This window comes from Canis lupus, chromosome 4 (assembly GCF_011100685.1).
Source record: "Canis lupus familiaris isolate Mischka breed German Shepherd chromosome 4, alternate assembly UU_Cfam_GSD_1.0, whole genome shotgun sequence".
In the NCBI taxonomy this organism is placed as follows: Eukaryota; Metazoa; Chordata; class Mammalia; order Carnivora; family Canidae; genus Canis; species Canis lupus.
In genome coordinates, this window is record NC_049225.1 from 39,370,574 (window position 1) to 39,398,211 (window position 27,638).

At 46.5% G+C, this 27,638-nt stretch overlaps 1 protein-coding gene across 1 annotated transcript in view; it reads right to left on the minus strand.

Moving 5' to 3' along the window:
* Positions 1–9,292: 9,292 nt before the first annotated feature.
* NSG2 (neuronal vesicle trafficking associated 2) overlaps positions 9,293–27,638 on the minus strand; it is a 57,233-nt gene continuing 38,887 nt past the window's right edge. The window contains exons 4-5 of the mRNA XM_038533742.1: positions 12,172–12,282; positions 9,293–9,596 (exon numbers count right to left, since the gene is read on the minus strand). Coding sequence (XP_038389670.1) covers positions 9,405–9,596; positions 12,172–12,282 — 303 coding nt within the window. The 3' untranslated portion in view covers positions 9,293–9,404. The remainder of the gene's footprint in view (positions 9,597–12,171; positions 12,283–27,638) is intronic.

Below are 27,638 nucleotides of genomic sequence, written 5' to 3' on the forward strand. Positions count from 1 at the left end.
AAACTTAGTAGTCGATGAAGTCATCACTCAATTTAAGAGACATGAAGAATGAATAATTTTGTAAAATATGATGAAGGTTTTAGGGGGTCATGTTGAGTTTGAGGTGCAGGCAAGGGTATTCAGTTAGAGATGGGCAACAGGAAGAGGCATACATGGGTGTGATTCTCAGGGGGAAGATCTGAACTGGAGTTGGACATTTAGGAGTTACTGACATGGAGACTTTTTTCATCCATTGATTTAACCATCCCCTCCCCCCCCCCCCCCAGGAGCTCACAGACAAGTAATCTGATGATAAAAATAGATTGTGTACCTCTGTGATACAGGCATGCACGGGATTTGGCGGCATTGCAGTGGAGGATCCAACCCATTTGGGGAGGGATAGGAAGACTTCACAGAACAAGTAGGTCTGAAATGCTTCCTGAAGCATAAACTAGAATGTGCCTGATGGGTGAGAGAGCTTGGAGGCTGAGGAGCTTTCTGGAGAGAGCTCACCTGAGGGATCATGGAGCTGGTATTAGGAGCCTAGCCCAGTGTAAGGCTCAGCCACTGTTGCAATTAATCCTAAACAAGGTATGGTGTGCAGGTGGAAAATTGATTTCATTTGTGTATTGGTCTGGGCAATTCTTTCTATCATAACAAATAAAACCTAGAACTTTATTAATATCACCATAAAACTTGTTTTTCATATGTAATAACCCAATGTAGGCAGGTGGCTCTCCTCCACATGGAGATACAGGAATCCAAGCCTTAAGACGTTCCAGAGTAGAGAAGAGTGCGAAGGAAGAGAGTAGAGAAGCCCTGTCACTTGCTTCAAAGTGCCAACTTAGGGGCACCTGGATGGCTCAGTGGTTGAGCGCCTGTCTTCGGCTCAGGATATGGTCCTGGAGTCCCAGGATCGAGTGCCACATTGGGCTGCCCCTCTGCCTAAGGTCTTTGCCTCTCTCTGTGTGTCTCTCATGAATAAACTAATAAAATCTTTTTTAAAAAGTGCCAACCTAGAAGTGACACACATCACTTCTACTTATATTTGAATGGTGAAAACTAGTATGTAATCAAGCTTGGATATGAAAAGGGCTGGGAAAGATGATCCCTGACCAGTCAATCCCCCCTCCCCCCCGCCCAGTGATAACTCCATGCTCTGGGAGGGGATCATGGGACGTTTTAGAAAGCCAGCAATCTCTGTCACTAACAACATCAAGTCAAGCAGTAGAGGTAGTGTAGAACCACTGCAGGGAGAGATTCCTTAGCTGCAGCAGAGTCCCATGAGAAAGAGCAACACAAATGATTCACAGTCTGCCATGGGTGCAGACAGGAGCAGCTATGGTGGTGGCCATCCACCTAGCACCCAAGCACACTACTCCCATTTGTCTTTCAGTGCAGATACAGTGGATTCACATAGTGGTCCCACATAGAGTACAGAAGAGGTGGGAGTGCTGAGATTACAATAAAAGAATAAAAAGAATTGTTTTGGTTAAAGCTCTGTAGGGCTTTGGAGGCACAAGCAGTCCTGCAGTGGCCCCTGATAATAGGGTGAAATTCAAAGTCAGAGAACACTGTCTCCCCTTACTTCACCAGAGCCTGAGGAAACAAAACCACATGGACTCTAGGGTGTGTGTGACACTGCCCATCAATGTCTCAGAACATCTGGGGCATCCATGGAGCTCAGCAGAGCAGCAGAACCCAGCAGGTTCACATCTGTCCTTAAGCACACAGGAGGCTCCACCTGGGCTGAGGAGGAAGGTCTTGAGAAGGACCTGAATCCTCCATGAGAAGATGGAGGCATGTGTTTATGACATTTAAGGTACTGTTGTTAATAAGATCCCATTATTCCTCTCAGTGGTGAGGCCTTGGGAAACTCAGCTTAAATATAACACAATGCATTGACCTCCGAAAGTGCTAACCTTCAGAAAACAAATAGCTCTACCTGTGAGTCTTTATAAATAAAGCACAAAAGAAAGTGATATACTCTAAAACACAAAGTTAATGATTCAAAAATTGTCTTTAGTGATGTCAGAAATTCCAAACCTCAAAAAAATGCATGTACCTGAAACACCTTTACCTGTATACTAGAGACAAATCAGTAAATATATGGTAGATAATGGAGTCATATTTCCCACTGTCGGAGATAGAGGTTACAAGCAACTAAAGAAGGGACACTAGCATGAACCCTTTGGTTTTGCGTTGGAAAGACAGGTATCAAAATAAATTCATGTTTGTTTTATTTTTATAGATGGACAGATGACAGATGATAGGTAGATGGTAGATAGACGAAAGGAGACAGAGAGAGAGAGATACACATGAGTTACTATACATTTATAGTTTCCTGACTCTGCCCACTGAGAGGGTCTGAAAGGAATGGCACCCCCATCCCCCCAGCAATACACATACCTAATACACAGACCTTGGCTTCTAAATATCATTCCTCAAGAGGGGAACCAGGGCTCCTTGGCAACATGGTTGATTCCAGGTCTAGGAAAGGGAATACAAGATGGGTGTGGAATATCCCGTGGTGCCAGAAAACAAAGAAGTGCTCCCACCCCCAAAAGGACATGTGTAAAAGAACGCAGGAGCTAACCTGAAAGCACTCCCAATGACAAAAGCTGAAACAGTTAGAGAAACAAAATAATGACAGTATTGGATTCTAACAAGTACAAATAAATATACCTTTATAGTATATACTAATATATACTATATTAACATATAAATGATTGAATCAGCAAATAAATGAGGAGAAGGGACAACTCTTCTTTACAGAAGAATTCCAATTAATAAACATAGAAGAAATGGGGGAAATAGAAAATGACTATGAGAACACTACAGTAGTAATTGCTGCAGGCGAGATCTACTGATGAATGCTAAAATTAGTCTATGCAAATGTAAGGAGAAATGGGTATTTGTACATTCTCAAAGTACCTTCCCTAAATTTTTACTAATTAGTAAAATAGAAAAATAGTAATATCGCAATGGAGAAACCTGGCAAACAAATACCACCTAATGTGAAGATCAGGGTTAACATCACCAAGAACAAGATCAGTGTCATGCACCCTCTGATGTGATGCTCTGAGAACAGTAAATCACCCCGGTGCAATTCTTCCCCCAAATCCATATTCTCAGTGTAATCATGGGAAACGTTAGACAAACCCACACAGAGGGACAATCTACCAAACACCTGACCTACACTCTTCAGAAAGGTCAAAGTTGTGAAAGGCAGGGGTAAGACTGAGGAACTGTCACAAATCAAAGGAGACTATGGAGACATTGAATGCAATGTGGGGTCCTGGGACAGACCCTGAAACAGAAAAAGAATATTCATAAAAAACTGGTGAAATCTGAATAAAGTCTGTAGTATGGTATTGTTTTAAAAATACGTATAAAGAGTTTGATCAAAGTTGCCAAAATGAATGTTATCATTAAAAATGACACATTTGTGTGACTACATTTACAAATGAAAAATTGTTGGAAGACATGAGGAAAATGGGCACCTGTGGTCTGTGTTAGGGCACCTGGGGTGACAAGGTAAGGGATGTCAGGAATGAAGGGGCGGGGCCCAAGGGCTTCCTAAGGGCAGGTGGGAGGTAACCAATTTCTGTGTCATGGGCACTTCACAGCACTGCCTCATTTTTTTTCCTATTTTCTGAAATATTATTTATTTATTTATTTATTTTTATTGGAGTTCAATTTGCCAACATATAGCATAACACCCAGTGCTCATCCCATCAAGTGCCCCCCTCAGTGCCCACCACCCAGTCACCCCCACCCCTTGCCCACCTCCCCTTCCACCACCCCTAGTTCATTTCCCAGAGTTAGGAGTCTTTATGTTCTGTCTCCCTTTCTGATATTTCCCACTCATTTTTCTCTCCTTTCCCCTTTATTCCCTTTCACTATTTTTTATATTCCCCAAATGAATGAGACCATATAATGTTTGTCCTTCTCCGACTGACTTACTTCACTCAGCATAATACCCTCCAGTTCCATCCATGTCGAAGCAAATGGTGGGTATTTGTCGTTTCTAATGGCTGAGGAATATTCCATTGTATACATAGACCACATCTTCTTTATCCATCATCTGTCGATGGACACCGAGGGTCCTCCCACAGTTTGGCTATTGTGGACATTGCTGCTAGAAACATTGGGGTGCAGGTGTCCCGCACTGCCTCATTTTAAACCACATCAATCCTATGGGGGGGGGTTAAATAAATAATTCCAATTGATAAATAAGGAAACTGAGCCTGAGGAAGCCATATTCAAGATATGGTAGCTATAATTTGTTGAATGCTGCCCACAGGTAAATCTTTAAATACTATTTCATTGAATTCTGACAAAATAAGGTAGGTACAATTATTGTCCCCATGTTAAAGATGGGGAGGCTGAAGCTGAGAGTGGGGAAAGGGAGTTAGCCAAGGCCACAGATCCAGGAGGGGCGGTTCCAGGAGAGTGTGCCCCCCAGGGACTCGGTCTCCCAGTCTGCCACATGCTCACCCACGCTCAGCACTGTGCTCACCTGGGGCCTTGGATTGATACAAAAATTACATCAATTCAGTCCACAGCCTCCAGACATCCTTTCCTTGGATGGAGACTGAGAGGCAGAGACAGAGAAAGACAAAGACAGAGAGAAGAGAGAGATGCAGAGTGTCCAGAGAGGGGATGGCCACCTTGGAGGGCAACTTTGACTAATGAACTCTGGGTCTGGGTTCTCAGAAGCAGATCACTTCTGACAAAAGGACAGAATCAGATGAACACCCTTCTGTGCCAGATTTGAGTCTGATCTATGGGGAATGACATTGATGTTGCCATGGAAACCAGTCTTGTTCCCTCTACTGTTCAGGAGTGCAGTTTTTTTCTCAAGAGATGGTGATGGGCACTTCTTGGGAAAATTACCCGGAACTTATTTCTCCTCCTCCTCCTCCTCCTCCTCCTTCTCCTCCTTTTCCTCCTCCTTCTCCTCCTCCTCCTCCTTCTTCTTCCACATGACTTCCCAGTCAGATTAGAACACAATGTAGGGTGAGGGGGGCAGGATAAATTGATCAACAGCAGCTCTGGCGGGTAGTCTTTTGATTTTCCAAGGAAAATGTACATCTCGCTAAATATCTCTGGACCTGCTTGCCTGCTGGGGTAACCCTGGGGCCAGCAGGGCATCTCCGAGGAGCAGCAATGGTGTCTCCAGGCCTCTCCCTCCCCACACCCCCTGGACCCAGAGCCCCAGGGGGACAGCAGCTGCATCCTGTGCGTGTTTGATCTTTGCACCCCGCACAGGCCCAGAGAGGACATCCCAGGAGCATGTGTGAGGAGCAGCCCTGGGTCCTCTCCCCTCCGCACCTCTGTGATGCTGTTCCGCTCACCTGGGAGTGCTATCTGCTCTGAGCTATCTTTTCTCCACCCCCGAATTCTCCCTTTCCAAACACAAGCTGTTTTTAAAGGCCCAGCTCTAAGGCCCGGTCCTCCAAGGACCCGTCGCTGGCCCCCATACGCCATGCCTTCCATCTGTCTTATCTCCCTATCTACTGTGAGCCCCTCAAGAAAGCCGTTCCCAGTGTCTGCAAGTATGTTTTAAAAGGGTGGGAACCAAGGTGCTGTTTTATAATGATTTCCTGCCTTCCCCTGACTCTCCATCAGCCAGCAGTGCTCTGCAAAACCCTATCCTCCAAAACCAGAGCAGCTTTTCCCTGACCAAACCCTCTCTGGTTAAGCTCTTCTAGAACTAATCTTCCACTCCTTGGGTATTGTGGGAAGAGTTAGGTATCCTCTTCTTTTCTGCTGGGAGAGATTTGACTCTACCAAGAAGAGCACATGGCCCCAGGGGTGACCCTGAAAACAGAGGTGTCCGTTGTCCATCACCTATTCCCTACCACTTCCTTCTTTCTGGTCGCACTCCCATAGCCTGTTCATTCCAGAGAAAAGATGACTTTGGTCTATTTTTTGAGGCAATGGAGTGGCAAATCCATTTATGACAGAATGTTTGAACATGTGTTCATTAAGCCTTTAGTGGACTTTGTGTAATTGAAAAAAATAGTGGGTGTTTACACGTTGGCCATATGGATCAGTCTGCCTCAACGAGTGAGCTGCCAGCCCAGATCCCTGCCCTGGCTTCACCGCGCCCTGAAGAGAGGCTGAATTCCTGGGCTCTGTGGGTATGGGTGGGATTGCCTAATGCCAGAGCTCAGCAGCATGGGTCTCCCCAAAGGACCGGAGCTATCTTCCTTCTCCTTCCCACCAGGCATACATGAATGGCCACAATCCCCAGGGCAGCAACAAACCTGGAGCCTCAGCCTCCAACTCTGTCCAAAGTCAATCCCAGTCTTTCCCTCAAACATTCTGTCATCTAAGTTTGAGAAGAACTGTGAACACAACCCATAAACTACCAAGCAAAATATAGGGATGAGCAGTTACTGCTGAATGGAACCATGGTTGGGACACTGATACCAAAACCTATGGGTTGGAATCATGGGTCGGCCACTGCCTAACCACGTGACCTTTGTACAGGCTGCTGCACTGCTCCATGCCTCTGTTCCTCCATTCCAAAGTGGGGGTGAGGATGACAGCATGACAGCAGTGACACTGATGATGATACTTATCTTATGGAGCTGATGGAGGGTTATACATCACGCTTAGTAATCGGCACATAGCAAGGGGCATTCACGTGTTTGCTATTCAATTTTGGGACAGGGCTCAAAATCACAACCCCAAGATCAAGAGTCGCATGCTCTTCCGACTTTCGCCAGCCAGGCACCCCACATGTTTGCTATTATTAACATTAACAATTGATACTGAGTTCTGGTGGGGAATAAGCTAGTTTGCTTTTATGACAATTGACTTGACTTTAGGGTGGAATGAACTATAACCTTGACAGGGTTGCCCAGGGTCTTAGAGAAGCAGACTGGGAGGCAAGGAGCCATACGTACCTGGGTTTGAACCCCAGCTCATCTGCTATGGCCCTAGGGCCCCTCTCCATCCCTCTGGGCCTCAGTCTCCTTACCTATAAAACGGAGTCAGTTAATACCCCCTGCCATGGCTATAATAAACCTTAAAGCTACTTACGAAGGGAATCCCACTGATCACTCATCACCTTCCTCCTCAAGCTTTTGGCTAACAGCCAATTGTATTATACCGGTGGCATCCTCACACTCTTCTTTGCCAACATCTGTGTCCACGTCCAACTCCATCTCCAGATGTCAGGATGGTGACTATGCATCATTCATCACTGAATGCTGTGTGCCCAGCACCTCCTGGCCCTCCATGGCTGCTCAGGAAATACTCATGGTATTAAGGACATTGCACTGTAAGATAAATGGCTAGGTGTATCTCTTAGTCCTTGATTTTTTTAAATTAATTTTATTTATTTATTTATTTATTTATTTATTTATTTATTTATTTATTTATTAGATAAAGACTGCAAGAGAGAACACAAGTGGGAAGGAGAGGAGAAAAACAGGCTCCCCTCTGAGCAGGGAGCCTGACACAGGGCTCAATCCTAGGACCCCAGGATCATGACCTGAGCTGAAGGGAGACGCTCTACTGATTGAGCCACCCAGGCGCCCCCTTAGTCCTTGTTTCTGACCCTCCCCACACCCCCGACCGGGAGCCCCAGGGGGTGGGGCATCATTTCAGGCCCCACCTGCCTAAGGATGGAGGTCTCCCAACAGCCCAATTCCAGCCCTGGCCTAATGAGACCCTCTGTCCCCAGAGCCCACCCTATGCTCAGGAACCAATCCTGGCCCCCAGCATCTTCCCACCAAGCTCACTGAGCAAAAGATCAGGAAAGTTGCAAAGGAAGGTCAAGAATTTCAGACACATCTATCTTTATTTGTTTCCTGTCAGAAAAATTCAAGAATTACACCAAAAAATACTTCAGCCTCTGCTACCTACTGACAAAAATACACCACAAAATTATAAAGCGCTCAGCAGTTTTGCTAGGGACAATTTGTTATTCCGCTTCGGATGACAAATGAATTTACAGGTGACTCGAGGTGGTGGGGTGGGAGGAGGAAAGTCAGATGATAGCATTTGGCAGGATAGTTTGAGCTATGATAGTCTTATTACCCAGCTGTTGTGTATGATAATTTCGGCAACATAGCAAGCCAGGAGAAAATGTCCTTTAAACAGCCTGTCTCAGCTTTGTGGGGAAACGGTACTACATATCAAATAACCAACTTTCCCAGCCAGTTCTGGCCTGCAGGCCTGGAGCCACATCCCACAGAGTGGGCCTCCTGGGCACCTTTGCAGGAGAGCCGTGTGGGAGTACCTGGTGTGGTCCCAGGACAGCAGGAGCCCTGGTCAATGCCAGATGCTGCCCCCTAGTCAGGGGCTTCTAGAACTAGATTGGGGACTTTGGGTGCTTGGCTGACAGCTGTCAGTACAACAGGTGGGCAAAAGACCATCACGTTTTTCAGCTTCCTTTAGGAGTGATTTGGCATTGTTGCAGCTCCAATCTTAAAGTCTCCCTGGCTGTCACCTGAGGTTCCTGGTTATGGCCCTTATCACTCTTCCAATTGTTATTAGTACTTTAGGAAACAAACAAACAAGAATTTTAAAAAGTGGTGCCTGTGCTTATAGCTTGGCCACATGTGATATGCCTGTCCTGTGCCTTGCTTCGTCCTGCATCCTGTCCTCTCCTCTCTCCCTTCCTACTCCTGTTGTCTCTTAAATACAGGCAGTATCCAGGTGTAGATCTAGAAACTCAGGAGAAAGTCTGCCTGCTGCTCAGTGTTTGCTTGTACCTATACATCCCCAGGCAGCCACATGGGTCGGCCCAAGCCCCAGCTCAGATTCTCATATGAATAATTTGTGCTAACTTGGTAAAACACACCCGTGGTGGGTGCTCTTCACTTTGGGTTGTGTGTGTCCAGGCTTCACAATGCCAAAATCAGCCCTCCTCTCCAACTATGCTGGTTCTGACTTCTTGTCTTTCTCTCCTGCAGGGCAGAGGCCAACCACATAGCCCCAGCCTGCCTCACTCACATTTCCTGTACCTTCCAAACCCCCCAACTGAAGCTACAGCTTCTCATCTAAGAAGTCCAGAGTCTGTGTTCTCTACTGCCCGTCAACGTCTTCCAGGTGCAGCCAGTTTAATCCTTCTTTGTTCATTTTGTTTCTTTTCCATTTTTAAATTTTCCTAACAAGTAATAAGCAGTGGCTTTGAAAATATCTTACATGGGAACAATCAACACGAAACATGCCTTTGTACATAATCCTGACTTGGGGACGAATCAACAATACCAAAGGACAAAAAGAAATATCAATTCAGACAACTCCAGTGCACAATATTTTCGGTGAGTTCCCCACCCACCCACCCCGGCCCCACCCCCACCCCCATATCCCAGGAGTACAGTGGTGTCTTATAACTGGAGCTTGGCTTAGCCAACAGGGGGTCCCCCTGTGTGCCCCCCATTCTGGCTGGGGGTGGGCCTCTAATGGCCCTGGGTCTTGGGAGGCTTGGGCTCATGGATGACAGCAGCCGCCGACAGCCATGGCCCAATGGCCCGAGCAGTGCTCTGCTTGGCCACGCTGTAGTGGCTGATGACCGTGTAGAAGCGGCTTCTGGAGTTGGGGTCCTGGGATGAGTAGTAAGCATCCAGGGAGGCCGGGATACAACGCTTGTGCTGAGGAAGAGAAAGACATAGTCAGGGGAGCTCAACAGACTACTTCCAACCCAACCTGTACCACGGCCACCCCATCTGGGGGCCACAGCCACAAGAGGCTCTCAGCCAAAGGGCAGGTGATGTCACCTGGCCTGGGCCTGGTACTCAGCACTCTTTGCCCAACATCATCATTATCACCATATCAAAGCTGCCACCTACTCAAAATCAGAAAAAAACAATGCTAGACTGGTGGTTGCTAGAGGCTGGGGGATGGGGTGAGGGTGAAGGTTGTAAAAGTGGTTAAAAGGCACAAACTTCCAGTTATAAAATAAATAAGCCCTGTGGATGTAATAGACAATGATGACTCTAACTAATAACACTGTATTGTATATTTGAAAGTTGCTAAGAGAGTTGATCTTAAACATGCTTCTCATAAGAAAAAAGACTTTTGTAACTGTGTAGTGATGGATGTTACCTAGACTTTTTAAAAAAGATTTTATTTATTTGAGAGAGAGAAAGAGCAAGAAAGCGGGAGAGCATGAGCAGGGGTGGGGGCCATGGGGAGAAGCAGACTCCCCACTGAGCAGGGAGCTGGATGATGGGCTCAGTCTCAAGAACCTGGGATCATTACCTGAGCTGAAGGTTGACGTTTAACCAAGTGAGCCACCAAAGAGCCCCTGATGTTACCTAGACTTACATTCAAAAATATATGCAAATATTGAATCATCATGCTGATTCTTGAAACTAACCTAATGTTATTACATCAGTTATCCCTCCATTTACAAAAAGAAAGAGAAAGAAACCTGATGCTGATACCAATCCAAGGTCCTCTGTTCACTGACTGAGGCTATAGAGGCCACTACTAACAGCCCACCAGACCTCTCAATCCACTCATTCACCCATCTCCTGGTTGCTGCTCTGGGTCATTACTCCAGCCTATGGCTGTCTATTTTATTTCTTTGATTTTATATTTGTAACTCCTCTCTCTTTTATCAAAATCTTTCATGCCCAACATTGATTGAATTTCCTATTTGCATTATCCTATAATATATATCAAATGGTCACAAAATAACACTAATACTATGCCCAAAAGTTAGATTATTGAATAAACTTTAAGATATCTCTTCAACTTTCTGTATCCTTAGAATATATTCCACTGAGGGTGTACAGTCAATACACTGTACTCATTTGGAATATTTTCTTTTGTACGTTTATGCCCCCAAATTGATATAGAGCTAAGTTTCTTGTTAAACTTGTTTTTAATTTTCAGGAATGACTTCTTCTTCTTTATTTTTTAGATCTGTCAGACATTTACAGATACCAAGGATAAATGGATACATCTTGCTCCTCTTCCCTGTCCCCTCTACTCCCTTCCCTTCCACCCATTTTCCTAGTTTTTTCATTTATCCTTCTAGAATTCCTTTCTGAAAATATAAGCAAATATCTTTCCCCTCCCCTTTTCTCACAAAAAGGCAGTGCCTTTTTTTCTTCATTACTATCCTGGGGGATATTCCAGATCCAGGTCTGGAGACCTCCCTCGCCTGTTTTCATGGTTGCACAGAAATCCCTTGTGTGAGCGCGGCATCATTCATTCAACTGTTCCCTCCTGAGACTTTTGCCTTTTTGAGAATCTCAGTTTTTAACTACTAGGAATGTAGTCTGAGAAAGTCACATTGTAGACTGAAGGACATGTGTTTCCAAGGCAGAACATTCCCCATTTGACTCCTTCACTTAGGAATGTAATGTGATGATATAGAAAACTCTCTTACCCTACACATTCTTACCCTATTTCCTCATATGTAAAATGGGAGCAAGAAAACCTATTTTTCAGAATGCATGTGCAGCTCAATTGAGATAATATTTATGAAAATATCTAGGAAAGGGTGTGACTTAGATGCTCAGTAATGCTCAGTAATGGCAATTTATAAATACTTGTATCACCTGTTTTTGCTGTAGAATATATTCTGTCTTTATTACAACTAATATTCATTGAGAGCCCATTGTCTAGTAGGTCCTCTGCTAACTTAAATTCTCTCCCTAAGGCCTCACAAAAATCCTGCAGGAAGGTATTACCAGTGCCCATTTTGCAGGTAAGAGAACTGAGGTTCAGAGGGATAAGGAGATGCCCCAAAGTCATGCAGCTGGTTGGGTTCTTCAAGGGAAGGAGATCCGAGCAGAGTTCAGTAGAAAAGGCCCAACAGAAGGACTCAGGACACCTCTAAAGCACACACTCCTACCACAGGAGCTGGGAATCAGACATCAAGCCAGGAAGAATGGTGCCAAAGCAGAGCCTTGTGAAGATGGACCCACCTATGTCAAGCAGAGGCAAGCTCTCCCTGACTCCTGACCTCCAGCCTGAAGCTGGACAACCTCCTGACTCCTGACTCTGGAGGGCACCATTTGGGAGGAGGAACTCTACTGCCTACTGGAAGGACACCAAGTCCTTTGTGAAAGTCCTTGCCTGACACATACTACATCTTAAATAGTCTGCAGGAGGTTGCCTGAATTTGGATTCCAGTGAAAAGAAGACACTGATAAACCCTTCAATTGAAGTTGGCCATCACCTGGGGCCACTCACCTGCCAGAAGCCCCTTACCTTATAGACAAATCCCTCTGGGCAGCTGTGGTCATAGGTGAAGGCTTTGTAAACCACCAGAAACACGATGCAGGCAAGGAAAGCGAGGGCCAGGCTGACAAGAATGGTGACCTGGAGGAAAACAGAGTTGAGAGTCATCCAGCCTCAGCCCTACCTGCCTTCAGCCTGGCACACAGGCAGGCTTGGAATTGTGGAGCTGGTAGGCAATGTGGTAGGTCAGAAAGAACAGGAGCAGCCTGGGGCCAGAAAAACTGGCTGTCTCACTCTGTCACTAACTTGGGGTATGACCTGGAGCAAAGCACCTGTACTCTTTAGGCCTCAGTTTCCCCCTTCTGCTACATACTTTCTGAAGCTCTCTCTTGGCCAATGTGTGATTTCCCCCCTCGTTTAGTTTTCCTGATTTTGTTTTCCTGATTTTGTTCACTTTTCCTGTTAAGTGTGTGTGTGCTCAGGTGCAAAGGCTGCGGGGGTGGGGTTGGGGTGGGGGGAAATCATTAATCTGTCACTGTAATCATCTGTCACTTCCAGAGTTTCTGCCTTCCATCACCACCTCCCTCCCTACACTACTGAATTCCAATCTCAGATGCAATTGCCTCTTTCACCTCCACTTGGACATGCAGTAGTTACCTTAGACACATTACCAAACCAATCCCCTGCTCCTCGCCATCCCACATCTGTTCCATCTACATTTTTTACCCACCTCCACCTTTACAGTCACTCAGGCCAAAAATCTTGGAGTCATCCTTGACTCTTTTTCTCATATTCTACACCCAATCTGCAGTGGATGCTATGGTTTCTGCCTTCAAATACATCCACAGCTCCCGGCCATCTTCAACCCAGCCGAGTCATCCCCACCTCTCACCTGCAGTCCCAAAGCAGCCTCTGACTAGCAGCCTTCTCAACCCCTACAATGTGGTCACATGCAGCAGCGACCCAGGAGGTTCTTTCAAAATCTAAGTCAGGGCATGTCTCTTCTCCCCTCAAAAGCACCTCATGGTCTTCAAATTGCTCACAGTGAAAGCCTGGCTCCTAACCATTATCTACAAGCAAGATTTAAAGAAAATAATACAACACTAAACAGACAAGATTTACCAGAAAGGAGTAAATGGCTAATTTCAGAGGCACCTCCAGGCTTGCACTGGCCCCTTCCCACTCCCCATGTAGAAAGTGGTAGTGTAGTCACCATGACATGGAGCACCTAGTGTAACAAGCAGGATTTTTTTCATGCTGTTTTTAAAAGCTGGTGGCTTTTTGAACAAGTTGGCCCAGAAATATGGGAGAATTACCTCTCATGGAGAGGTTTCTTCTGATTCAGAAGAAAAATAAAATCAACCTTGAGGATCCCCACCCTCTCCTTCCCATCCCAGGGCATGTTTATAAGACCAGAGGAGACAGAAGTCTATGTTGTTCTAAATGAATGGAGTTGTTTGTTGGCAGCATTATTTTTTAATTTTTATTTATTTATTCATGAGAGACAGAGAGAGAGAGAAGCAGAGACACAGGCAGAGGGAGAAGCAGGCTCCATGCGGGGAGCCCAATGTGGGACTCGATCCCAGGACCCTAGGATCACAACCTGAGCCAAAGGCAGGCACTCAACCACTGAACCACCCAGGCGTCCCTGACGGCAGCATTAAATATTGGGTGGGAGGCATTTGAAAAGGACAAGTGGAAGATGGAGATGGGAGGTGTCCCTCCAAACCCGATGGGCAGACCCTGTCTGTGAGAAGTACCCTATGCATATATGTATGAAGTTCTAGGACAATGTGCTATTATGATATAAGAAACATATATATTTGGGTCTTGTTCACAATTCCTGGCACACAGCTCCTAAAAAGCTTATAATTTCCTAAATTATAGGAGCACTAGAAGCATCTTTTGTTCTAATATTTGGGTTTTATGCCCAGTCCCTGAAATAGCCCAGATCCAAAGAGATGAAAGGAGTGTCTTTTATTATTCATAAGGAGCCCCTTGCAACCACACCTGAATTTGTTAGTGACATGACTTTTGGAAAGCCTCTAAGGATGGGGGCCATTTGTAAGGGAGCCAGCCATATGATTAGGGGGTTGGAACTTTCGACCCCACCTCTTCACCCATGGGGAGAGGAGAGATTGAGTTCAATCACTAATGGCCAATGATTTCATCAATTATGGCAATGATTTCATCAATCATGTAATGAAGCCTATACAAAAACCTTAACTGAAGGGATTTACAGAGTTTCCAGGCTGGTGAACAAGAATGCGTCCATATTCCGGGAGTGTGGCTCATTCTGTTACTCTACACAGGGACAGAAGCTCTCGTGCTTCCTTCCACACTTGGCCATGTGTATCTCCTCAGGGGGCTCTTCATTTGTATCCTTCGTAATAAATCAATAATACTAAGTAAAACGCTTTCCTGAGTTCTGTGACCTGTTCCAACAAACTATTAAAACTGAGGAGGAGGTGGTAGGAGCTCCCAGTGAAGAGCCACTTGTTCAGGAACACAGATACAGCCTGGGACTTGGAACTGGCATCTGAATCAGGCAGTCTGTTGGGACTGAGCCCTTAACTTGTGGGGTGGGCACTCACTCCAGCACCTAGTGTCAGAGTTGAGTTAAACTACAGAACATCTAGTCACTGTCCACTGAGAATTGCAGAATTACCTGGTGTGGGAAAAACCTCACACGTTTGATGTCAGAAGTGTGGTGGAAGGATGGAGAAAAAGTACTTTTTCCTTTCAGATGGTGACATGGAAAATTCACTTCTTTTTTTAAGATTTTTTATTTATTCATTTGAGAAAGAGAGAGAGAAAGCACAAACAGGGGGAGAAGCAGAGGGAGAGAGAGAAGCAGACTCCCCACTAAGCTGGGAGCCCAATATGGGGCTCCACCCCAGGACCTGGAGATCATGACCTGAGCTGAAAGCGGACACCCAACCATCTGAGCCACCCCAGTGCCCCTGCAATATTCACTTCTAAACTCTTGTCAGCACAGTGCGATGTTTGCTCTCTCCATTTGCACATTGAACTCTCAGTCTGTTGCACACTCATCAGCCTCCTGCGCAAGATTGGGGTGGTGGTGGGGTGGGATGGGGGAGTGCAGAGATCAGACTGGAATCACCCATGTAGGATGTGGAGAGAGATAAAGATGTCAGAGGAGGCTGGAACCTGAAGCAAGAGATGCCCCAAATATGCATACACCCCCCTAGGGACCTTGAAAATAGTATCTGATTAGTAGAGGGAAGGGCGCCACCACAGACCACTAGCTATGCTAAGGACTAGGAATACTTAGTCAGCAGATGTTTGGAGTATAGAGGTAAAGAATCTTAAATGCCCAGATTTCCCAATAGCCAAGGGTAGAAACAGCCCAAATGTCCATCAACTAATAAATGAATAAGTACATTGTCCATCCATATAACAGAATATTATTCATCCATAAAAAGGAATGAGGTACTGGTAGATAGTACAAATGTAAACATGGACCTTGGACCTTGCAAACATGCCAAATGAAAGACACCAGACATAAAAAGCCACATATTGTATGATTCCATTTATAGAAATATCCAGAATAGGTCAGTTTGTAGAGACAGAATGCTGATTGGTGGTTGCCAGGGGTTGGGGGTGAGGGGAAGGGGGAATGACAGCCATGGAAACAGTTTCTGTTTGGGGTGATGTTTTGGAATTAGGTAGGGGTGGTACTTGCACACTATTGTGAATGCACTAAATGGCATTGAATTTTTCACTTTAGTTAATTCATATGTGAAATTTACCTCAATTTTTAAAAAGTTCCCAGAGCCCAGGTTGATTCTTTCCATCAAAAGGGCCTTAAAGTCCTGCTGGTATGCCCTACCAGAGCCATGTATGAGACTGAGACACAGACATGCTTGTAGGCATGTCCATGGACAAAGGACAGCTGCATACCTCACCTGTGCCAAGGAGAGAATAGGGGCCTGCAGCCCCACCCTACCACCACCGCCAGTTTGATTCAGGGACTGGGGCAGCCCCTGGAAAGCCCCCATCCTAATGTGACCTGAGTGAGCAGAGACCCAGTCTCTTGCCTGACCCAGCAGGGGCGTCCCCGGGTCAGCAGCGTGTTGGTGAAGAGGAGGAGACACTGAGATCTGGAGCAGGGCCCAGCACCCCTGTCCATGGGGCACATTCCCCTTAAGGGTAGGGGGGGCTCTTCCCTTCCTAACACCCCTGAGTTAAGCCCTGTTATGCCCCCACCTAGTAGGGGTAGGGTCTGATTCACCACAGTACTCCCAGAACTCAACAGGTAACCACAGTAAATGTTTCTGGAACAAGAAAAAAGAGGGAGGGAGTCAAGGAGAGAGGGAGGGAAGGAAGATCTTGTAAGATTCAATGCTGAAATGCCAAGCTTGCAACCACTATGGTAGACTCCGATTTATTGGCTCAGGGATGGTAGGTCCAGGACATGGGCAGTCTTATGAACTCTCAGAGTATGATTATAATATACAATCAAGGACGAGGACCACCGCTCTAGTATGACTAGGTATGAGTGGTTCTCAAGCTGGCCACACTTTCTTAGAATATCCTGGGCAGTATTTTAAACAATCCTGATGCTCTGAACCTGCCCCAGAACAATGACACCAAAGTCTCTTATGGGAGAGTCCAAGCCCCAAGGTGGTCGTCATGCACAGGCAGTGCTGAGAAGAGTGTAGTACATAGACACCGGGCACAGTGCCCTATATCACTGCCAGAGACAAGCGTCTGGTACTGGAGGAGGATGCCAGGAACACAGCCCACCCAAGGGATTATGCTGAGCGAGGCTAACTCCTGCCATGTGTTTCAGAGCCCCGCAATAAGGCTGAGCAGAGACCATTTAAAGGAAAGTGGGCTTTGCCTCCCTGTCCTGAATCTTGATAACTTCTGCAGCAGGAGGTCCTAAGAGCCTGTGGAGGTCAGAAAATACAGGGCTGTGACCAAGCACAGGCCCTCCCTTGGAGCCTCACAGACCACAGGGTGAGGGAAAGGTGGACAGATGGATGTGGGCACATGCAGCACATGGGGTGGCACCATGAGTGAGGGCATCTGCAAAGGGGAGCCTGGAGGTAAGGGATCCTGGGAGGCCTCCTGGGGGAGGCAATGTTGGAAGTAACTTCAGGGAAGAATGCTACGATAGGAAAGGAAAAAGGTTCTGAGCAGAGGAGAAAAAAACATCATATGGTTTGACATGGCTGGCCAGAGGATGCAAGAGAGCAGGAGAGAGGTCTGGGGCAATGAGTAGGTGGCAAGAGGACAGAGAAGGAGGGACAAGGCTAAAACTTGGACTTTATCCCCAGGGTAACAGGGAGCCCCTGAAGGTGTTTTTTTTTTTTTTAAGATTTTACTTATTTATTCATGAGAGACACAGAGAGAGAGGCAGAGAGACACAGGCAGAGGGAGAAGCAGGCTCCCTAAGGGGATCCTGGTGCAGGACTCGATCCCAGGATCCCAGGATCACCACCTGAGCCAAAGGCAGATGTTCTACCACTGAGCCACCAGGTTGCCCCCCCCACCCCCACCCCTGGAAGGTTTTGAGGAGGGAAGTGAGAGGATATAAATTATGCTTTGGAAATATGTCTCTGGAGGCAACATGGAGGCAGGCTTGCAGGAGTGTGGCTAGAGGCAGAGAGGCCAGTGGGAAGGCTGATGCACTAGGGCATGCCTCAAATGCTGAAGCTGAACTTGAGGCAGGGGGGATGGAAGGGGTGCATGGTTTGAGAAGCTCCTAGGAGGTGAGCAGAGTGATGTGAGAGGGGAGGGGGGGGATGCTGACTTTGGGGACAAAGGGTGACATTTGCGCTGGTCTAGATTCTTGGAAACAGCATTGTTGGAAGAGAAGCAGGGAGTAGACCAAGGTTTCTAATTGGGTACCTGGGTGAGATACTCCCTGAGGAGGGCTCCCAATGGGGCCTCCTGTGGAACTGGCCATCCTCAGCTGGCCTCTCCCTTTCTGACAGATAATTAGTGCTTTGGTCCCTACAGTAAAACTCCCAGCACAGAGAGGGGAGCCTCGGAGAGGACCCCAGAGAGAGGCTCCTACTTCCCCACAAAGCATCTTGCAATGTGAAAGCCTGGCTGCAGATCAGTATTGACTGGATTTGTACAACCTCAGAGAGGTCCTACAGCCCTCAGCTTCACTTCCTGATGTAACAGCCTGGATCTAGAAATGGGTCCCGTGCTAAATTTGGGTTTCTTGAGAGGTGCGGTCCTCATCACTGGACATAGCTCCTTCTCCCTGACTCCAGGCCCACCCTTCACACACTCATCCATGCATCCACTCAGCACACTTTTATGAAGGGTGCACAGGAAGCCAGATGCTGCTATATAGTCCTAAATTGGGGAACTTATGGCAGAAACAGGGTCAGACTCTGAACAAGCAAAATCACAAAGAAATAATTATAAAACAAGCCCTGAGTGGGATCTGGAACAGCACATACCAGGGGTAGGGTGGTCCAAGGTGAGAGAAGGAGCCCTGCACAAGAAGTCTCTGGCCAGAGTGGTTCAGGATGAGGCACCAGTCCAAAGACCCATAAAAGGAGTAGCTGGGTCCTAGTGGATCTGGAAGGAGCAGTGTAGCTGAGACAGGGAACAAGGGGAGAGAATGCCGGGATGAGGTGCCACTGGGCTTTGAGACCTAAGTCACCTTTGTCCCGCCCAGGAGACCCACTTTCCACAACATCCATCCCATGCTTTCAGGTAACATTCTGCTCAGCCTGGCCTTTTAGGGTCAACCTGGCCTATCTCTGCCACCTCCAGCCACTTGGGCCACCACTCCCTGGCTCGCATGGTCCTCTCCAGCCATGTCCAGCCCACCGAACACTCTAGCACTTGTGCTTCTCAGCCTGGGACTCCTGCGTGTCCTTTCTCATCATGGTGGATGGCTCCTCAAGCCTTCCAATCTAGTCCTGCTATCCTTTCCTGGCCCAGCTCTGAACCAGCACCTGCTTCGGCTGCTCTGAGGGTGCTCCTTCTGTTATCATGACCTTTTCATACCTCTGAATCCTCCCTTTGCTGGAGAATGCCTTGGGCAGCAAGCATATCTCATCCTTTACTCTGTGCTCGGCACCAGGACTCCTACAGAGTGGGGCCAGTAAACATCTCCTGAACTGAAATGCTGAATCAAAGTAAGGCCACACAGTGTGTGTGTGCACACACATACACAAACACTCTTCCCCAGATATGCACAAGCAGATGGATGTGCGACCGGTCCAAACCACATTGTGTTTATCTAGGATGGAGCACTGAGATACCTGCACTTGGCCTTCTGTTCTTTTCCATCTCCTATTCTCAATCCCACCCACCACAAACCCTAATACATGTTCAAACAAGAGCATCTTACCCTTGGGGCCAGAATCTAGGCTGGGATCTGCTAAGGCCTGTCTAAGATTTCTCCTTATGTTTTTGAGCACAAGTCAGAGAGAAAACAGAGAAAGAGCTCAACACAGAGTACGCAGTTCACAACTCCAGCAAATCTGTGCCAGGACAGGAGCCATAATGACCACCCACCATGGGCTGTACATTCATACAGTGATAGTAGCAGCAGTAGTAAGAATGATATTAATCATATAAATAATAGTGAAAGGGAATATAAGGGAAGGGAGAAGAAATGTATGGGAAATATCAGAAAAGGAGACAGAACATAAAGACTCCTAACTCTGGGAAACGAACTAGGGGTGGTGGAAGGGGAGGAGGGCGGGGGGTGGGGGTGAGTGGGTGACGGGCACTGAGGGGGACACTTGACGGGATGAGCACTGGGTGTTATTCTGTATGTTGGTAAATTGAACACCAATAAAAATTATTTTATTAAAAAACAAACAAACAAACAAACAAACAGAATGGTATTAATCATAGGTGCTGGGGCACCTGGGTCGCTCAGTTGGTTGAACATCTGCCTTTGGCTCAGGTCACGATCACAGGTCCTGGGATTGAGCCCCACGTTGGGCTCCTTGGTCAGCAGGGAGTCTGCTTCTCCCTCTCCCTTTGTCCCTCCCCCTCACTTGTACGCTCTCTCTCTCTTTCTCAAATAAATAAATAATATCTTTTTAAAAAATCATAGGTGTTAAGAGTTATTGGGAACTTACTGTATACTAATATTGGCACAATCACATACTGTAAGTAGAATTATTATGCCCACTTTGCTGGTGGAGAAACTGAGGCTCTGACAGGTTAAGTGACTTGCCCAAGGTCCCACAGTGATTGGTAAAAGATAGGTTCAGACAATACACAGAGGCATCTCAGTAACACTGTGAATGCTTCATTCCAGGACCAGTCCTGGTGTCTTCTACTTCAGTCAGATGTGCGTTCAGCAAACCTGCCCCCCACCCCCACCACCCGGGCCTCAGCCCTTGCCTCCACTGTCTGGATGCACCCTTGTTTCCCCACTCCCACGCCCTTGTACTTGCTGGTCCTGCTGCTCATTCTAGGCCCAGATCAAGCATCTCCTCTTCCAGGGAAGTCTTCCCCAAAAGTCTTCAGGCAGTATTCAGCACCTCCCCTGTCTGCTCTCAGCTCCCTGACACTTTTCTCAGTGCACCATAATAAACCACCATGGTCTGCTTTCCCTCTTGAGAGGTAGTATGGAATAATATGGCACATTTCCATTTACTAAGCACTGTTTATGTGCCAGACACCATTCTTGGCACCGGACATGGATTTATTCTTGTAAACCTCACAACAGCCCTTCATCTTCATTGTTTTATTTTTTTAAGATTTTATTTATTTATTCATGAGAGACACAGAGAGAGAGGCAGAGGCAAGGCAGAAGGAGAAGCAGGCTCCATACAGGGAGCCTGATGCAGGACTCCAACCCGGGTCTCCAGGATCACGCTCTGGGCTGAAGGCAGATGTTAAACCGCTGAGCTACCCAGAGATTCCCCATCTTCATTGTTTTAGATGAGGTGATGAAGGTACAGAATGGTTACCCAATTTTCTCAGAATCACACAGCTAATTAAATAATATAGTCCAGAGTCTAATTCAGTGAAGTATTAATGTGGGCTCTTAGCCCATGCTGTATTCCTTGTTAAGCATTTATTCACTAAATATTAGCTGAGCCCCTACAATATGCCAGAAATAATTCTACACATTGGCATAAGCTGAGGAAGACAGAGAAAGACCCTGCTTTCATAAAGTTTACCTCTCATCCCTTTGAGTGAGGCTCCTTTTCTGTAAAAGGGAATAATAATAGTATCTGCCTGTCAAGAGTTCTAAGATTAAATCAGATAATGCATGTGAAACTTTGTTATGAGTCGAATAGTGGTCCCCCAAGACATACGTCCATGTCGTTACCTCTGGAACCTGTAAATATGGCCTTATTTGGACATGAAGTCTTTGTAAATGCAATTAAGTTAAAGATCTTAAGATGAAATCATCCTGGATTACGCAGGTGGGCTCTAAATCCAAGAACAAGTGCCCTTAAAAGAGACATCCAGAGGAAGACAAACACACAGAACAGGGGGCCATTTGAAGGAAGAGGCAGAAATTGGAATACAAGCTGAGGAGCACCTGGAGTCACCAGAATGTGGAAGCAAGGAAAGACTCTTCAGAGAGTGCAGTACCCTGTCTGGATTTTGGACTTCTGGTCTCCAGAGCTGTGAGAATAAGTTTCTATTGCATTAAGTCACATGGTCTGTGGCTATTTGTTATGCCAGCCCTAGGAAACTGATATAGTGCCCTCCCACAGCCTGGCAGCGATACAAATGAGAGCTCCTTGATTTCTCCATATCATCTGCCATGTTCCTCCACATGCACTCCAAAAGCTCCAACCCCTCAGGAAGACTGCCATTTTCCTCAACATGTGTTGCTCTTGTGCACCTTTTCAGCCTTTCCTCTCTTAGTGAGCTCCTAGTCATGCTTCAAAACCCAACTCACAGCATGTTGCCTTCCCTGACAAGCCTTCCATTGCCTACTTGTGCTCTCACCACACTGTTTTTCCTCTACCACTTAGCACTCAGCCTGCATATCATGATGGTCTATTCTATTGTGTGTATCGTGGAGCAGGAACCATATCTTGTTTGCCTCTGTGGTCCCAGCTATTGGCTCATGAGCTGGCACTGGGTAGAGAGGATGCTAATGCATATCCCACATTCCCTACCCCACATCCCCTTTCTCATCTTTGGCACAAAGCACTCCAAGTAGTGAATTTTTCAGGGCCCTTCTTAACTATTTCACAGCTTGCAGGATGACTGGATAAAATCACTGCCTAAGGTTATCTGGAGTAGTTCATCTGGTGCGGGAAGAATTATTGGTCGCCCCTGAAGCGATCTCCTTGTCTTTCTGCTGTGCCCATCAAAGATGAGAGGCTTCTCTCTGATGGCTGGGAGGACTGGCCCTGCATTCTCGGCAATATCCATGAAGTTCTTTACAGTAGTGGTGGCCTCATCTAAATAGGGCTGTCCGCCTACATCTGCCTCTGATGAACTGTGGGATCTTGGGCACGATGCTTCACCCCTCTGAGCCCATTTCCTTATCTGTTAAATAGGAACAAAACTCTTAGCCTACAGAACTGCTGTGAGGATTAATTGAGATGATGCCTGTAAAATTGCCCAGGGTTGTCCTGGTGTACAGACTCAACCAACAATAGCAACCACTTACTGATCATTCAGTAAATGCACCAGGTACTATGTCCAGCACTTTGTATGTATTATCTTTTTAAAATCTTTCATGAGAAACCTATAAGCCCAGTTATTGCCCCCATTTTACAGCTGTGTAAACAAAGGCACAGGTACACAGTGTAGCCTGCCTGAAGCTGCAGAGCTTGATTGGAACTCTGGAATATCTGATTCTGAAGTTCTCAGTACTAACCACTGCTTTAAACACACTTTTGGTAAATATTTCTCTGTCCTGCTGCTGCCTTTGCTTGCAATAATGCAATGAAACATGACAATATGTACTATAAATTCATTCTAGGGGGTATGTCACCTACATGTTGAAATCCCAGGAGTTAGGAAGACAGAAGAGAAGAACAAAACCCTCTCACTGTCTGCCAAGCTAGGATCCTCCTGATGGCAGGAAATAAAAATTTCATTCACATTCATGTACTGCAGCCTCATGGCATCACAATGCCCAGTAAACCACCCTTTTTATGAAGAATGCAAACCCTGGAAACCTCAAAGCAATTGAACCACTCACATCAGGGGAATTAAACTTTGTGGGGAGATAAAAACAGAGCTGTCTGACAGGCATTCATCTTTTGTATGTGACAGCTGGAACCTCCAGAGACAGAATTAGGCCACCCAGTGCCTTGCTCCTGGCTTGGTCCCAAAGATCCTGACAGTAGGGCTTGAGTGGAAAGTGCAAGGGGATGGTAAATTCTCCATCAATTCTGCCCCAATGACATCTTGGTTTCCCTAGTCCTGTCCCTAGCATTAAGCACTTAATGGAGTAGAGCTTTAGACCCCAATTGTCTAGACTGAAAACCCTGTTTCCTCACTAACTTGTTGTGTGACCCTGGGTGAGTTGCTTGGCCTTTGAGATCCCTGACCTACTTCTCTCTAAAATGGGGGTGATACTGATGGCTACCTCACACTGACAATGCATGAAGCCTTCAGGATAGGCCTGACCCATGGTAATGACCTTACTTAGCATGACGGTGCACATATATGGGTTACATCATTTCATGTCCTCGAAACCCTATGGGAAAGTTACTAGTGATGTGTCCATTTTACAGATGTCAATGACTTTACATATATGAAGGCAGAGTGAAGATTTAAACTCACTCTATAAATAAATAAATAAATAAATAAATAAATAAATAAATAAATAAAAATAAACTCAGGTCTAACTCAGAAATACAGCTGCCTTGTCATATGTTATACTGCTGATAAATCTATAACTGTGTCACAGTTTATTTTTATTCAAAGTGTGCTGCACCATTATAATAAGAACAACACTGGAAATCCGAGAGGAAAACACCCATTATAATCCTGCCATCATCTGAAGTCTGTTTTTACACACTTTCTATTTATTCTTATCCACATGTATCCCTGCATAAATCTTGATTCCTTCCGCTTCTTCCCATTTTACCCATTCGTGGCCCATCCAACTTTCTATGATCACATAGAAAGTACCTCCACATACCAAGTCTGGCTCCTCCCAGCACAAAACAGATCTCTACTTTGCCACCTGCCAAATGGCTCTAAGTCATTACACTAATCTATGCAAAACTGTCACGAACCACAACCAAGATGAATAATGCAAAAAGCCAAAGTGCCACATAAATGTGAAAGTGATAAACTAATACTTCTTGCGGCCATCTCTGTTATTGTTACAATTGTGCATCCTTTCAGCTGAATTTGGTCTAAGTGTTTCTGCAACACGAGGACTATCACGTGTTACACTGTGTTGCCATCACCTGTCCTCCCTGACTGACAGCCCCTCAAAGGAAGTGCCATTTGCCTTTGGGCTTCCAAGGGCCTAAAGGTCCCATGGGTGATTCTTGTTGATGGGACAGAAAGGCACCTCTCATGGGGGTCATCTTGTCTCTGGTTTCTCCTGCCTTCCCCTCCCAATCTATTATCTCTGCTGGCCTCCAGAAGGATCTTCCTAAATTATTCCTCAGCACATTTTGTGAGAGCAGCTGCAGATCCCATCTCAGCCCACTACGGGGCTGACCTCACATCCAGACACAGTACATCTATGATTTACTAAGCATCAGAGCCATCTGAGGAGACTGATCAGATATGGGGTCCTGGACCTTACACCTAGAGATTTTCATTCCCTCAGTGTTCACAGACACCCAGAAACCAGCATTTACACACAAGTCCAACAGTTTCCATGTTTCAAGTGACCTGGAAACTATAGTTAGATCAAGGCAAAGACCAAAACTCTTTGCCTGGCTTCTAAGAGAAGAAAGCAAGGAGCTCACATCTTTGATTGGCAGATACTCAGCACTTTACAAATGCTAGCTCATTCAGTTCTACCCAGTATCTCAGAAGGTGGGTATGGGGGATAGTCCTGCCTTCCAGATAAATTGCTCAGCTTTTCCAGCCCATCAGTAGTGGAGCAAGACCTAGAAGTCAGATCTGTTTGGAACAAAAACACATTTTTTCCCCCTCAGCACTGCACTGCCTTTGTTACCTGCTTACCTGTCCCACATTGCCAACGACTACTGTTCCAGGAACCCTCACACACATGTGCACACACACACACACACACACACATACCAACATACTGACACACACACACACTCTCCTTCCCTGTCTCTCATTCTCCCTGTCTCCCTCCCTCCCTCCCAATCTCTCTCTCCTTAGTTCCTGAAAGTTTTAGATTTCCTGCCACTGGCATGCCTTTCCACTGCCTTCCTCCTGCAAGCTGTCTCCTGGCTAGCCTTCCCAGACCTTTCCCTCAGGAATGAGGCCTCTGGTGAAGCCCCAATTTGCCGCGCTGGGTTCTGGCCATGGTCACTTAGCGTTCTGCGTTTTCATGACTTCTTGCCCCATCAGCCTACCCCACCAGACCATGAGCTTTTCAAGGGCAGGGGATATGCCTCACAGTGACCTGCCCGATTCTCATCCTGGCCCTGCTGCAAAGAACATAGGAGTGAGCTATGAGGGACTCACACCCATTTGGTTCAGCCACACCTGGAGCCAGGCCCCAGAGCAAGGCAGTTCTCCTCCATCCAAGGGGCCCTCCATGCACTTCACAGCTACAGTGGGAGGCACAAAGCTGTTTCTCTGCATCCCAGCCAATCCCTGTCTAGACTCTGCCTGCAACCCCATCTCCATGGAGACACCAGCCCTGCAGCCCAAATAGCTGGTTCCATTAAGCTACTTCATTCCTCAATCCCCTTTCTTGGCAGAAAAGTTGATTTAAAAAAAAGAGAGAGAGAGAATTAGGTCAGCAAAATTGGTTTGGAAAATTAGAAATCATCCTCCAAGTTCCAATGAGTGGCACTGCTAGGAATGCCTGTGGGATTTCTGAGCCAGATAAGCTATACCACATCTTCCTATAAATCTTACAAGGGTGAGAAATTGTGCCTGCCTTTGCCACAACTGCCACCCAGCAGAGGGTCCTTAGATAGAAGTCAGCTATGCTTGATGGAGGTAGTTTTCTGCTCCTCTCCTCAATTTGCTGCCTTTGTCCGTGAGGAGGAAGGAATCTGTATCCCATCTTCTACTTCCTCTCCTCTCCCGCCCCACACACATACACACAGACAGCACAGACACATGTACCATCCCCACCTGGAGGAGTCTTGGAAAACAGACTTACAGGAAAGAGTTAACACCCAAGCCTTAGACCTGTACCTTTAGAAAGGTCTACTTGCAAGGTTGGCACTTGGCTGGTGCCTGGGAACTTGCACAATTCCAGATAATAAGAGTGGTTCACTGTACCTAAAATATGTAAACAGTACAGGTGATATTGAACACCTGCCACCCTTCTGGGGGTCTGGAACATGTGTACGTACTGGTCAGGGGGTGCCTATGTGACCAGATCCCAGTAAAAACCCTGGGTGTTGAGTCTCTAATGAGTTGCCTAGAAGACACCATTTCATGCATGTCACAACTCATTGCCGGGGGACTTGTGTCCAGCGTGACTCCACGAAGAGAGAAGTCTGGAAGCCTGTGCCTGACTTTGGACCCTTTTCTTTTGCTGACTGTGTCCTGTATCCTTTCACTGTAATAAGCAGAGTGTGCTCAATACAGCTATAGACTGGGTCCTGTGAGTCCTTCTAGAGAATCGCCAGTGGGAGGGTGGTCTCAGGGACCTTCAGCACGTCTCCCCTCACTATCTGCCTTTCTGGTTCCCCTAAAGGAGAGGCATCGTGGGCACTATTTTCCAGAGCCTGGCAGGAATGTCTGCTTTATTATGGACCCTCTACCTTAAAGACAGGCACCAATATCCAAGCTTTAACCTTTCCCTTCCTGCCCGCCCCCCATTTCAGACCCCATGAATATCTCTTCTTTACTTCTTGCTTCATGGATCAGGACAGGGTGGGGGTCTTCTTCTTCCTGCCCAGGAGGAGCCTGTGCCATCTCTTTTCGGGTCTATACCTCCTCTCCTTGTTGCATCCTGACTCAGGTGATCATGGGGTGAGTGTGATGTTAGGATCTGGGAACAAACACTCTCTCTCATATCTTCCAGCTCGTATCTTTTCGCTCCAGTGGTGGCAAATGTGATTTGGATTGCCCTTTTCTCAAATTGAAGTAGAAGATCCCTCTTTGGGGTGAGGGTGAGCAAGCCAAGATGAGAAGCCAGAGACTCTCCGAGGCCTCCCACCCACAGCCTCACACTCCCTTTGCTCACAGAAGCAGCTGTCTCTCAGGTTTGCAGGGATTCACCAGCTACTTTGCCTCCTTATGTACTGACATCCTTGGAAGGGAGCTTCAGAAGGAAAGAGTGAAAGGATTCTGGCACCAGAACGTCTTCCAGCTCTTGGCCACACAAAAATGTGGATATGTAAGCTGGCTCTACAACCACATGGCCCAATGAAGATGCTCACTATTTCACCTTTACATCACACCTAGGAGCTGAGTCCACCCTCAAGGTCCAA